Source organism: Stenella coeruleoalba, assembly GCF_951394435.1.
Source record: "Stenella coeruleoalba genome assembly, chromosome: 3".
Taxonomy (NCBI): domain Eukaryota; kingdom Metazoa; phylum Chordata; class Mammalia; order Artiodactyla; family Delphinidae; genus Stenella; species Stenella coeruleoalba.
Window position 1 is genome coordinate 32,374,188 of NC_137148.1, and position 13,915 is coordinate 32,388,102.

The 13,915-nt window shown below is 37.3% G+C and overlaps 1 protein-coding gene across 1 annotated transcript in view; it reads right to left on the reverse strand.

Moving 5' to 3' along the window:
• Positions 1-4,539: 4,539 nt before the first annotated feature.
• C9 (complement C9) overlaps positions 4,540-13,915 on the reverse strand; it is a gene marked incomplete at both ends in the record, with an annotated part of 46,096 nt that continues 36,720 nt past the window's right edge. Inside the window, 3 exons of the mRNA XM_079916302.1 lie at positions 4,540-4,755; positions 9,679-9,857; positions 11,999-12,124. Coding sequence (XP_079772428.1) covers positions 4,540-4,755; positions 9,679-9,857; positions 11,999-12,124 — 521 coding nt within the window. The remainder of the gene's footprint in view (positions 4,756-9,678; positions 9,858-11,998; positions 12,125-13,915) is intronic.

Below are 13,915 nucleotides of genomic sequence, written 5' to 3' on the forward strand. Positions count from 1 at the left end.
GATAAATCATTAAGCTGACCCTCAGGAGTCTGGTCGAGGCTCAGCCATTTTCTTTTTTGACAATTTGTAATTCACAAGGATGCAAGGAATTCCCAGTAGTTACTATGGTAACTCTACCTTAATCCAGATGCTCTACATCAGAAACTCTCTCAACAGTGGATTGTCTAAGAACACACTAGAGTTCAGTATTTGTATGTATTTAACATCCTAATTCTTTCTGATTCACTCAGGTTTCTGGGGGGCAGGAAATAGGTATTTTCTTGAGCACCAATGCTATTTTATACCCTAAAGGGCCTGGCACTTTTATTATTAGAGAACTATCTCTGTGTCCTACCTTACATTAAAATACATCTCATATCCAACAACATTTTCCTTTGCTGGAAAAAAAACCTTGAAAATTAGTTTTTAAATTTTGCTTTTGAAATTATTTGTATTGTGATTTCTCAGCAATCATGTACATTCTTGAGAATTTCTGTGAAGTGAGGAAAACTAACTTAAATTTATTTATAAAGGTGTGAAAATTTTATTAATAAAAAAACAATGAGCGAATTGACATGATAATGTTGTTGACATATAATTAAATATTTATTAATTTTGATTTTGCTTTTTTCCCCTTGTACTTTGAGCCCTTCTTTTCTCCTTCCTTCTCCTTCTTCTTCTTTTAGGGTTCTCGGACCTTTTCAAAGCTCTCAGGTCTTAAGTACCATGCTATCTAATGAATAAAATTGTATAGCCAGCTCCTTTAATTAGCTCCTTATGTGGGTAGACTTAACCTTACGCAACTCATAAGGCTAGGTATTAAGTTGGATCATATGAAATCACTGGATTTGGGAGTTTGTTTTGTTTTTGGTAAAATATGACTAAATAGAGACAATTTCACATGATTTAACCTAATGGTTTTTGGTTGCAAATACAATACACTTTTCTCCTTGGAGACATAGAGTTAAATCGGAGAGCTAAGACCTAAACAAGCAGAGTTCTGTGCTTGTGGTAGGTGTTTGTCAAGTATTTGCAGAATGAATGCATGCATGTATCCAGGAATGACAGAACAAGATGCAAGGACGTAAACAAGAGCACAACTGCATGATACAGACTTGTGGTAATGGAACTGGCAGAACGTATTCATCATACAAAGAACTTTCACAATTACTTTCTTTTTAACCAACACTCTTTTTTTAATTCAATTTTGTTTTGCTAGCAAGGGATTGGCATTGGCTGTAGGAGAAAGCAGTCCTGGCATATTTCACTGCTGACTCTCCTCATTAGGGAATAAAAAATGGAAATATCATAGGAGTTTAAGGAGGAAAAGAAGCATTGTGGATCTAAGAGAGAGGAGACTTCAGAGGCTGGCAGGATTTTCATGAAGCACGTTGCTTTTCATTTGGCAGCAAGAACTATCTCTGGAAGGTCCTGATGTTTTTCTTTCCATATGATCCTAGGGAAACAAACAGCAGCTCTTTTTTTTTTTTTTTTTTTTTGGCTGGCAATACTAGGAAAAAACCAAAAGATTATCAAATCTTAATGATTAATAGAACTTCAACTTCGGGTCAATCCACCCACCCATTTATTCATCCTTTTATCTTTTTGTACCATAATGTGCGAGATACTGTCTAGGTGCTGGGAGAAGAGTGAGATTTAAGATATAAGACACATTTCCAAACTAGAGGTGATGTTCATCTTGTGTCGGGGGAGTAAGTGTGATTAGTGCTGAAAGAACAAGGGGGAAAGCACTCAGGGAGCGTAGACAGAGAACTGATGCCTGAAGATGCTGGAGGAGATTTCATCGGAGGTGTTAATTGACCTGGGTCCAGAATAGAGGTTTTTAACCCTGGCTATAAATTAGAATAACCAGAGGATTTAAAAGAAGAAAGGAAGAAAGAAGAAAGAAAAAAGAAAGAAAGGAAGAAAGAAGAAAGAAAAAAGAAAGAAAGGAAGAAAGAAGAAAGAAAAAAGAAAGAAAGAAAGAAAGAAAGAAAGAAAGAAAGAAAGAAAGAAAGAAAGAAAGAAAGAAAGAAAGAAAGAAAGAAAGAGAGAGAGAAAGAAAGAGAGAAAGGAAGAAAAAGAGAACCATGGCCTAGCAATGTCCACCACAAAGGTTCTGGTTTAATTGACTTGGGCTGGATATCTGTTTTGTTATGCTCCTCTTTTTGCCCTTTTTTAAAAAAGTTAACCAGGTAAATACAATGAGCAACTTGATTGAGAACAACTAGTCTCGAAGAAGTAGAAACACATAAGGAGAGGGAGGTTGGATTAGTTGACGGAGGAGAAAGTTGCAGAGCCTTTCACCCTGGGTAAACAGTATGCAAAAAGAAAAATGACATCTTAAGGTTTTCAACCTCATGAAGGGGGTCGGCCCAGTTTGTGTGGAAAGCTGGAACTGAACATTCTGCAGAAAGCTGGATACCTGGAAGAGCTCCCTCAACAGAAAGACTCAGCAAGAAAGGTTTCACTGTGGTCTAGTGTCGCAGCAAGGAGCTCGTGGACCATCATTGGTCAGGCATGAAAAGTCAACCAGAAGATACCAGTGTTTTCAAAAAAGTGATATACATATAGGAGGAGGCACCTTGATTTTCATTATCCATAAATCCAAAATGTAGAACTCAAACCAAGACATTTACATGAAAAACTGGTGCAAAGGGATGAAAACAATGGGGCTTCCCCAGAAGCAAACAACCCTAGGAATAGCTTCACTACCCAGAGTAGACAAGGTTCCCACAGGAAACAAATTCCACTGAAGACTAGGCCTGTGATGAAAAATTCTTCAGTACTCAAGGAAGAAAAAAATGCCATGAGAATGAGTACATGCAGAAACTATATATTCTGGATCAATCTGAGAGAGACTTCTATATAAACATATTTAACATGTTCAAAGAAATAAAAACAGGAAAAATCCAGTAGGCCAGGAAAGAAAAAAATAGACTTAAAACAAAACAAAACATACAGAAATTAAATTTATTTATAATTTAATTAAAATAATTTTATAATTAAAATAATTTTTAAAAATCCTCTATAGATTGGTTAAAGGGTATAGCCTATATATACATAGCTGAAAAAAAGAACTGAATAATTAGAAGACAGAGCTGAAGAAATCACAGAAAGCTGCAGAATAGTCCACATAGAGAGAAATAGGTAAAAAACAGTGGTCTTGAGTACGGATTTTTGGAGACTACTAATGCTTTTGGGAATACAGAACAGTGGGTTGACATTTTAGATACATGAGAGACAGAGATAGTATATAGGAGAAATCAATTATCCTAAAATTTCAGAGAAATCTAAACATGTATATTGTCACCATGTTGTTGAGTTTCTGTTTGCTAAGAAGGGCAAAAGACATTCTTGTAATATTAAAAATTTTGTAAAAAAATTTTTGTAGCAGTAGTTGAAAGTATGTTTGAATGATAAACTTGAGACTGTGAATCTTTATTTGAGGAAACTACATAATTGTTTCAGACATTTTGTTGTACAATAAACAATAAATGCTGGAGAGGGTGTGGAGAAAAGGGAACCCTCTTACACTGTTGGTGGGAATGTAAATTGATACAGCCACTGTGGAGAACAGTATGGAGGTTCCTTAAAAAACTACAAATAGAACTACCATATGACCCAGCAATCCCACTACTGGGCATATACCCTGAGAAAACCATTCAAAAACAGTCATGTACCAAAATGTTCATTGCAGCTCTATTTACAACAGCCCAGAGATGGAAACAACCTAAATGTCCATCATCGGATGAATGGATAAAGAAGATGTGGCACATATATACAATGGAATATTACTCAGCCATAAAAAGAAACGAAATTGAGCTATTTGTAATGAGGTGGATAGACCTAGAGTCTGTCATACAGAGTGAAGTAAGTCAGAAAGAGACAAATACCGTATGCTAACACATATATACGGAATTTAAGAAAAAAAATGTCATGAAAAACCTAGGGGTGAAACAGGAATAAAGACACAGACTTACTAGAGAATGGACTTGAGGCTATGGGGAGGGGGAAGGGTAAACTGTGACAAAGCGAGAGAGAGGCATGGACATATATACACTACTAAATGTAAAATAGATAGCTAGTGGGAAGCGGCTGCATAGCACAGGGATATCGGCTCGGTGCTTTGTGACCACCTGGAGGGGTGGGATAGGGAGGGTGGGAGGGAGGGAGACGCCAGTGGGAAGAGATCTGGGAACATATGTATATGTATAAATGATTGACTCTGTTATAAAGCAGAAACTAACACTCCATTGTAAAGCAACTATACTCCAATAAAGATGTAAAAAAAAAGGTAATACAATCATTACAATTTATTATTTGTTTATAGTTCTGTTTAGATGTAGAGGTAGATTTTTAAACTGTGTGCTAAATGACACATAAAGGCTGATTTGTCCATTTCCACTATTCATTCAATCTTTATCCTCTGTTTATATGGATAATCTAGAAGTTTAGCGCAAATTAATTCAATAGCTAGTTTTCAAATTAAATAACCCCCAAATGTATATTTTTGTCCATAATAATATCAAAGGAGTTGTTCTCACCTTCATAGATTTTCTATTTTCTGATTTCACAGGCAACTCCCTTGAACTTGTATGGGCAGGAACACAAACATTGTCCATCCAGCAGAATCACATTCCCTCCATTTTGGCACGGTTGGCATTTTCTTACACTGAATTCATTGATGTAGTCTTCAATGGCTCTTTCCAAATTTTGTTTCTTTAGGTGTGCATCTTTTACTTTCACTGGAATCAGATCATATATCGGAGACAGCTGCAGGAGAGCAAAACATTTAATTTTAGGTCTTTTTCTATAGACAGAGCTTGTGCAATATTTTTCACTAAATTATTTATTCATTGCTTCATTAATTCAACAAGGGCTTATTGAATGATTATTATTGCCAGATATGATGTTAGCTTTTAAGACTGCCAGTGATCAAAACTAGTCATGATCTCTGTAATCATGGAGATCCCATTATGGAGGTAAGGAGACTGATATTAAAATAATCATACAGACAAATTTAAAATGGAAACTGTGACTAGGTGTTATAAAGGACGGGTATATGTATTTTAACAATGAACAGTCAGGGATTTAAAGTTTTAGCAGGCTAATTTACTGACATATTGTGAATGCTTTTTGCTGGCTTTTTGCTGCCTTTTTGCTGCCTCCCCTTTTCCAGAAGGTAGGCAAGTGCTTGCGATCTCTGGTCAAAGAGGAGGTTTGTGTGTGATGCCAAGTCCAGAATGCCCCTAAAGGCAAACTCTTTACTGATTTTTTTTCTTTAAAAGCTTGAACTCATTGATAAATTTTTGTTGGGAGAAGGAGTGTGGGAAGAATGCCACCAAGGTGGGGGCATTCCTTCAGTCCAGGAAGGGGGTAGAGTTAGCATGTACCTCAAGTAGCAGGAAACCATAGCTAGATCTCTAGCAGCTATTTTGGGAAGTAGCAAGATCTTTGGAGTGTCCCTAGGGAAGGTGGCTATCAAGGAACAGGCTACAGCTTTGTCAATGACTCCGATGCTCAATCTTGGCATGGAAAGTTTGCAACCACCTGACTTCAAGTGAACTTGTAAACTTGAACAATGAGGTTATCAGGGTGACCACCATGGACTAAATACTTACATATATCGTATCTTCATTTCCCAGACAGAAGCATCAGGACAAGCAAGAGCTACCCTGAACCCCATCCAACAAATGAATGAAGGATGAATTTTCCAGCAGCATGGAAGGATGGGATCTCAATGTCAAATTTAATTATACTAAAATAAATGAAGTAAAATGATTTATTTTGTACACTTAAATTCCTGGAGTAAGATACATAGTTGCTACCATTGAATCAGGGAAGTTTGGAAAGGCTTTCCTGAGAAAATGACTATGAAGTTGAGATTTGAGGGTGTTAAGATGGAAAGATTACTCTAGTAATATAGGGCAGAATTCAAAAAATGCTTAGTTATGTTACATATAAAACACATATAGAATATACAGGGCTATGTTTTATGTACATATGTAAAACATGTATAGAAAACTTGTATCATATGCCTATTTAATGTAAGCAAATTCAATTGTGTGACTGTAAAGGTGTTTGAGTAGATAAACTGTAAGAAATTGAGACCCTTTGGTGGCACAGTACTTTGAAATAAGAGACCACAAAATTTAGAAGCAATTGGAATCGAAAGACAAGATTAAAAAATATACCACAGAACTTCCCTGGTGGCGCAGTGGTTAAGAATCCACCTGCCAATGCAGGGGACACGGGTTCGAGCCCTGGTCCGGGAAGATCCCACATGCTGCTGAGCAACTAAGCCTGTGCACCACAACTACTGAGCCTGCACTCTGGAGCCTGCGAGGCACAACTACTGAGCCCGCATGCCACAACTACTGAAGCCTGTGTGCCTAGAGCCCGTGCTCCACAGCAAGAGAAGCCACCACAATAAGTCCACGCACCACAACGAAGACCCAATGTAGCCATAAATAAATAAATTTATTAAAAAAATAGTTTTATACACACACACACACACACACACACACACACACACACACACCCCACAAATTCCTGCCAAAGAGTAATGATGGATTAAATAAAGTCAACTAATCCTTTTTCTGAGGACGATGAGAAAAGCTGAACAAGATAAAAGTAAAATTAAAAAATTTGCTTGAAAACCCTGGAGAACTAACAAGGTAACAAAACATTACTAGGCTAAGATCTGGGGGGAGGTAGAAGTTCAGTGAGGTGAGCCCAGTACTTCTGGGTCACCAGTCCCCTTGACACATTTCCTAAATCAGGAAGAGGCAGTCGAGGAACTAAGAGGTAGAGCAGCACATTACTGGGCTGGGGAAAAAAGGTTGGAATTCAGGACAGCAAAGGTAAAAAAGCTGTGCTTTGGGTTGGGCCCCAAAGGACTGCAGCCCTAGAAGTAAAAGGGAATTGGAATTGAGGTGGTCCTGGCAAAGACTGCAGCTGGTTTTAAAATAATCCTGAGTCATTAGGACCCCAGAGGCTTTCAGATACAAATATGTATTTCTTTTGAAGACAATAAAAGCATCTCAGGCCTCAAGCTACTCTGATAGCAATTTTTAAAGTATAATATCCAGCCCACAATAAAAGTAACTAGGTACACAAGGAAATGAGCCAACGTGAATGAGAATCAGTAGAAATAATAGAAATGAGAAACAGAGCTTGGGAATGCCAAGATTTGAGTTATCAGATGTAAACTTTAAAACAGCTATGTTTACATAAGCATAAGAGACAAGATTAAAAATTTTAGCAGAGAACTGAAAATTATTTTTAAAAATAGAAGATTTGAAAAAAATAAACAAAGAGAATTGGAATTTGTTATTATAATATACAAATTAATGGACTGGTTAAATAGTAGATGTGACACAACTGAAGTAAAGTTAATGAATTGAAATATAGGTTAGAAGAAGATATTGACAATGAAGCATGAAGAGATACAAAGTCAGGAAATACAGAAAGACAATAGGAAACATAAAAGAGAGAGTGAGGGGATTCCCTGGTGGCGCAGTGTTTGAGAGTCCGCCTGCTGATGCAGGGGACACGGGTTCGTGCCCCGGTCCGGGAAGATTCCACATGCCGTGGAGCTGCTGGGCCTGTGAGCCATGGCCGCTGAGCCTGCGTGTCCCGAGCCTGTGCTTTGCAACGGGAGAGGCCACAACAGTGAGAGGCCCGCGTACCGAAAAACAAACAAACAAAAAAAACATAATATTTTACTATTTTTTGAACTTCTCCAAGAAGATAAATTTAAAAAGTGTTTCATGGTGGACTATCTATGGTTGCCTTCTGCTTAGGCAGAATATTGATATGAAAAGTCCAGGCTTTCAATTCATGAAGAAAGAAACATAGAGATATTTTAGATGGAATGCCCACCAATCTAAAAATCTGGGGGTCAATAGTTGACCTTAAAAATAGGATAAAACTGTATTTTGCATCCAGCCAGTAGGACTGTGCCAACAGAGTTGATGAAGGTTTTTGAATAGTTCTAGTAAATCCAGTAGTAAATCTTCAGCAGATACTTTATTGACTTGAGATTTTAAAAGTCAGCTCTAGAATATGATGGACTCTTATTAAGACCTCCTCAGAGAACAGTCTTGGATCCGTACAAGGACAGTTGAACTCCCTTTGTAGAAATGAGAAGACAAGACACTTTAGGTGTCCATCTGAATGTAAACATCCACCTAAATCAATTTTTTTCTTGTTTGTTTGTTTTGGCCATGCAGCTTGTGGGATCTTAGTTCCCTGACCAGAGATTGAACCCAGACCCTTGGCAGTGAAAGTGTGGAGTCTTAACCAACTGGACCGCCAGGGAGTTCTGAATCAATTCTTTTTTTATTTAAGATCTTCTGAAACAGATTTATTTCACTGAGTTCAAGATAATGAATTTAAATATTATTTAAATATGACAAAATAAAAGGGGTCTCTTCTGATTTTAATTTTATATATGGGCATGCTAATTTGGACAACTATTTTCCTCTCTTTGTCCTAGTTTTGGGACAAAATATGTGAAGACTCTCACAGATGTGCTCGCATATTTACAACTGGGTAGATTTCCACAACCTAAAGGGAGAGTACATTACAATTTTCCTGAGTTTCTCTCTCACATAAATGAAGTAGTTTTGGTGGTTTCACTCACTCTTTAAAGACAATAATGAAGAATGAAGGAACACAATTCTCTAATAACTAGTCCTATCAAAAATGTCAACATGTTGGACTTCCCTGGCAGTCCAGTGGTTAAGACTCCACACTCCCATTGCCAGGGGCATGGGTTTGATCCCTGGTCAGGGTACTAAGATCCCGCATGCTGTGTAGTGCGACCAAAAAAAAAAAAAAAAAAGTCAACATGTTTATAACTCAAGTTAATCAAAAGGAAGTAGGGGGCAATCAAAGATAAATTTGACCCAAGGGAAGAAAATTGTGAAACATACAGGGAAAATTGATAGCTATAGAAGAAAGTAGGAAAAATACTTTCTAATAATTTCAGGAACAAAACAGCAATAGAGGAAAACACATAGCCTTTATAGTTAGTTTGGGGAGAGAATGGTGAGGCTAAGTAACATTGGCATTTATATCTTTATAATTATAAAGTAGCTTTTTCCCCTTAGGAATAAGTACCAAGACTGTAAAGTCCCAAAAGGTTTATAAACAGAAGACTATTATAATCAAGACACAAAAAGGAAAGGATTTCCTGACCATGAGAACTGTTCACTCTTGGTCTTATTTTCTGAGAACTTATGAACTTCCCTTTCATAAAGGCCCTTGAAAAATACAATTCTCCTGTGTTGGAAGTGGTGGTATGATGTCACCTGAAGGCAAGGGACAACTGGGGCAGAAGGAAGGGAACCAACAATTTCTGTGCAACTATTTTGTACCAATCTGAGCTATAGTCTCTATACAAGGAATCACATTAAATCCTCAAATAAACATGGAGCCCTGGAGAATTCAGTGTTGCAGAAGTCAGAAAATATTACACATCTAGTGAGGAGCAGAGACTCAGACTCAGCCCGGTTGGTCTGATGCCCCCTCTGTGCCTTTCTTCTACACCATGCTTCTTTCAGGGATGGGACAGGAGTGCATTTGAATGCTCACGTCTCTTTCAGATGAAGTTAACTGTTCATCTGAACCAGCAATTACATTTAGGAAGAAAATGACAAAATCTTCCATTTGAAAATAAATATTTCTTACTTTTTGATTTATGAGCACTGGAGCATCGTTTACGGAAGAGGCCCAATTTACAAAGTCAGTCACATTAATCATCCTGCCTCTTCTGAGAAGCTTCTCTTCCAGTTCAGTTGCATATTTTCTTGTTCCTCCTCTTATGAATGAAATAACATCATCGAAGAGGCTTTCACTCGTGACGTTTTCTGAGAAGAGAAAGAAGATATAAGTGAAGCATGTATAGATCTGTGATATCTGATAGACATTTATTGAACCCCTTTCATAAGGTATAGTCTAGTACATTTATTGAATTTTATTTATAAATATTACTTATGTAATTTTTTTCACCCCAAATATCCAAGGGTCATTTTTATTAGTAGTCAATTATAGATTCCAATCACCTTTTTAAAGAAAATATAAATGGTATGACGCTTGAGATACACTAATAATTTAAAGTTCATCACCTAAGCACATGCACACATGGGAACACGACTCTTGAATGGATACATTTGTTGTTGCAGACTTAGCTTCATAATTATATTTTGTATAAGTTTGCTTTAAACTGTTTTAATATTATAAAAAACTTCAGAGTATAAAAAAGAATAAAGTAAAAAACATAATTTCTTTCCACCCCTATTTTTACATTATTTCTCCCTCAGTCTCTCCCAGACTAAACTGCTTTAAAAAGTTTTGGTGAATCATTTAGAGTTGTGAATTTTTTGAACTAAAAAGTAATTTCAAGGTGATTTTTGTTCATCCTTCCTTATTTCTATAGATGAGAAGACTGAGCCTCAGAGAGATGGAGTGACTAGCCCAAGGTCACACAGTAAGCTTAATGGCCAAATTTTGAAATTACGACATTTGATGGCAAGATCAGTTTTCTTTTCATTTCATCAGTAGTTTCCAAGCATGGCCACATGTTAGTGGCTGGTATGCTTTTAAAAATATTAGGTTTTCCTCTCTTCTACTTCTCCACTATCAGCTGACCCTTTTTTTTTTTCTACATCTTTATTGGAGTATAATTGCTTTACAATGGTGTGTTAATTTCTGCTTTATAACAAAGTGAATCAGCTATACATATACATATGTCCCCATATCTCCTCCCTCTTGCGTCTCCTTCCCACCTCCCTATCTCACCCCTCTAGGTAGACACAAAGCGCTGAGCTGATCTCCCTGTGCTCTGTGTCAGCTGACTCTTTAAATCACTCTTTAAGTGAGTCTCAAGCATTTGTATTTCTGAGAATGCTCTCAAGTATTTCTGATTAGAGTAAAAATTGAGAACTCCAGCACTACCTCATGCTTATAAATCTGCTAATGATTAGCAACAGAAGTAATATTTATATCAAAAAATTATATTTTTAAAAATGTTATGCACTGATTTATTGTTAAGGATGGATTAGGTATTTTCTTTTTTTCACCCAGTTTTATTGAGATATAATCACGTACAATACTGTATAAGTTTAAGGTGTACAGCATGATGACTTGACATACATATATATTGCAAAATGATTATCACAATAAGTTTAGTTAACATACATTACCTCATATAGTTACAAAAATTATTTTTTCCTTGTGATGAGAACATTTAGGATCTATTCTCTTAGCAGCTTTCAAATACATCACACAGCAGTGTTAACTATAGTCATCAGGTTGTACATTACATCCCCAGTACTTATTTATCTTATAACTGGAAGCTTGTACCTTTTGACCAATTGGGTGAAGGTGAATTAGGGATTTTGAGTCAGGTGGAAGATTGAGTTAGGGAGATGGCTTTGGCCTTCTCCTTTCTTGATGGACACAGACAGCACTGCCACTAGGCCATTTGGAAGCTTTGTTAAAATTAGGGGAAAAAAAGAGAACTTTCCTCAAGATATTTCTCTACCATCGGGCTTCTACCATTGCCATGATAAAAATATAAATCTACAATGACCACAGTGTGAATGGCTGTATTCCCCAGAGCTGTGCAGTTCACGACCTGCACAATGATGATACCATTGAATACATGTCCCCAGGTTACTTGTGTTTATAATGGTTTGGGAACCACTGTGAAGGTAAAATAGCTTTTGGGAATTCCCTGGCAGTCCAGTGGTTAGGACTCTGTACTTTTACCACCGAGGGCCTGGGATCAGTCCCTGGCCAGTGAACTAAGATCCCACAAGCTGGTGTGGCTTGGCAAAAAAAGAAAAGAAAAAAAAAAGATAAAATAGTTTTTAAGCACTTTCAGTTTGTTGTTGTTGTTGTTGTTTTTTATAAAGAGGGGAGACAACAAAGAAGGCTCATAGTGACAGGGCAGTGCTCATTGACCTTTCCTCCTTCTTTTCACCCTAGTAAGTTAGACCATACTTACGAAATTTATCACCACTCCTCTTTAAGCAATTGTCTGAATTAATATTTCCTGCGATTTCAATTCCAGCATTCAGAGATAAATCCAGACTAAACCCGAGGCATCTCTGTATATCCCTTAGTTCAACACCTGTTTAATATATTTAGTTAGAAATTATTAGATTATGTCTATCAACGTCATAAATAAATTCCAATTTTGCTATTTTGTAAGAAACATACTTACTTGGATTCCTAGACATTATTACTGAACTCAAATGCAAGGTTATATCTGCCCTGCTTTGCCCTCATATTAGAATCTAATGGTCTCCTTTGACTTTGCTTGTCAACTTAATGGTGAAGGACCGATAAATTTACCCCTTGTTAAAAGGGACATGAGTCAGACAAGGGTGGTTATAGTCTATCCTTACCTCTAATACCATAAAAGGGAGACAAGATCTAACATGTATTGAATGATTATATGCCCAGCATCATTCTAAGCATCTTGTGTAAATCAACTAATTTAATCCTCTTATTGACTTTCTGAGATAAGTTTTATTATTATCCTCATTTTACAGATGAGCATGAGGAATAACAAAGCAGTTAAGGAACCTGCTGATGGTACTCAGTTAGTAATTAGCCAAGTAGGTACTAGAAACAAGAGCTGTCTGGCTATTAAGCACTTCTCTGCATCAACTTCATAATTTGGTCATGGGATGCATCAACATCTCCTGATCCTCTTTGGAAGACTCAGTTCATCATTGAGGTAGCTAGTTTGTTGCTTTGGGCAGATGGCTTAAATATATGACACTTTATTCTGGTCCTACTAATGCTGTTTAGTAGACATTGGTCTTGGGAGCTGACTCATTGTGGTGTGTGGTTGCTCCAGTTATAACGAAGAAAAATCCCAATATTTACTCAAGTATATAATTTATTGTCTATTCTCCTGATTTAAAAGAGGAAATTATTTCTTCATTTTAAGAGTAACTTCCCAGGTCTGAGCTCATTGATCATATCAGTTTTTGCTCTTATTTATCACTTCAGATCACACACACACATACACACACGTATACAAACACGTGGTTGTTTGTCCTGGAAGCCAAAATGCTCTACGAAAAAGGAAAGGGAGAAGTTAAGTTAATCCCAGGATCCCATGGTGAGATGTAGAAGTAGAGATCTGAGGCATTTAGTCATTCATTCATTCAACGAGTATCTTTTGTGTACCTCCAATTACTGAGAACTTAAGAAATATCCAGTGGAATTTCCCATGGTAAAGGAGGAGGGAGGATAAAAATGGAAGATAATGCTAGAAATTCAGAATACTAGATTTCCAACCTTAACCTAAGAAGCATGAGAATTCTGATTCGAAGATGAGGATGAAAATACCTAAGTGACCCCCTAAAGCTTAGATTCTCTACCTCAGCTGTGGACCTCTCCACGACCAGACGGAGTCTGGATGCCCCAAACTGCAGGACGTGGCTTGGATCTTGGGTGTGGCAAAGCAGAGAAGTGAGAAGAATGACTTCCTCTTCAAAGACCCAGAGTCCACCTAATGATCTTTGTCTACTAAGGCCAGAAGGTAAGTAGATATAAGTAGGTAGCTCTGAGTTGTCCAAGATGAAAGATTTCAACCCATGGAGTTTTTTCACCAAAGCAACTCTTAGCCTGAAGAGTTCTTTGTGTTTTGATCACCCTTGCTGAGCCTTTCTCTTCTGATTTTCAAGTTACTCAAGACACATTCCTCTTGTGCCCCTCTCCCATGTGATATCTATCAATATAGCCTACTGGGCAGGGCTCCTAGAGACCCCATTATGCCGTCTCACTGGAATAACCTTGTGAGGCAGTATAAACCAAGAAACCTCATACTCTAGTCCCCCTGGAAATGCATCTACCAGCCCAAGACTAGACTGAGGCATCAAGAGCAACTGGTTCTGGCCATTCATAT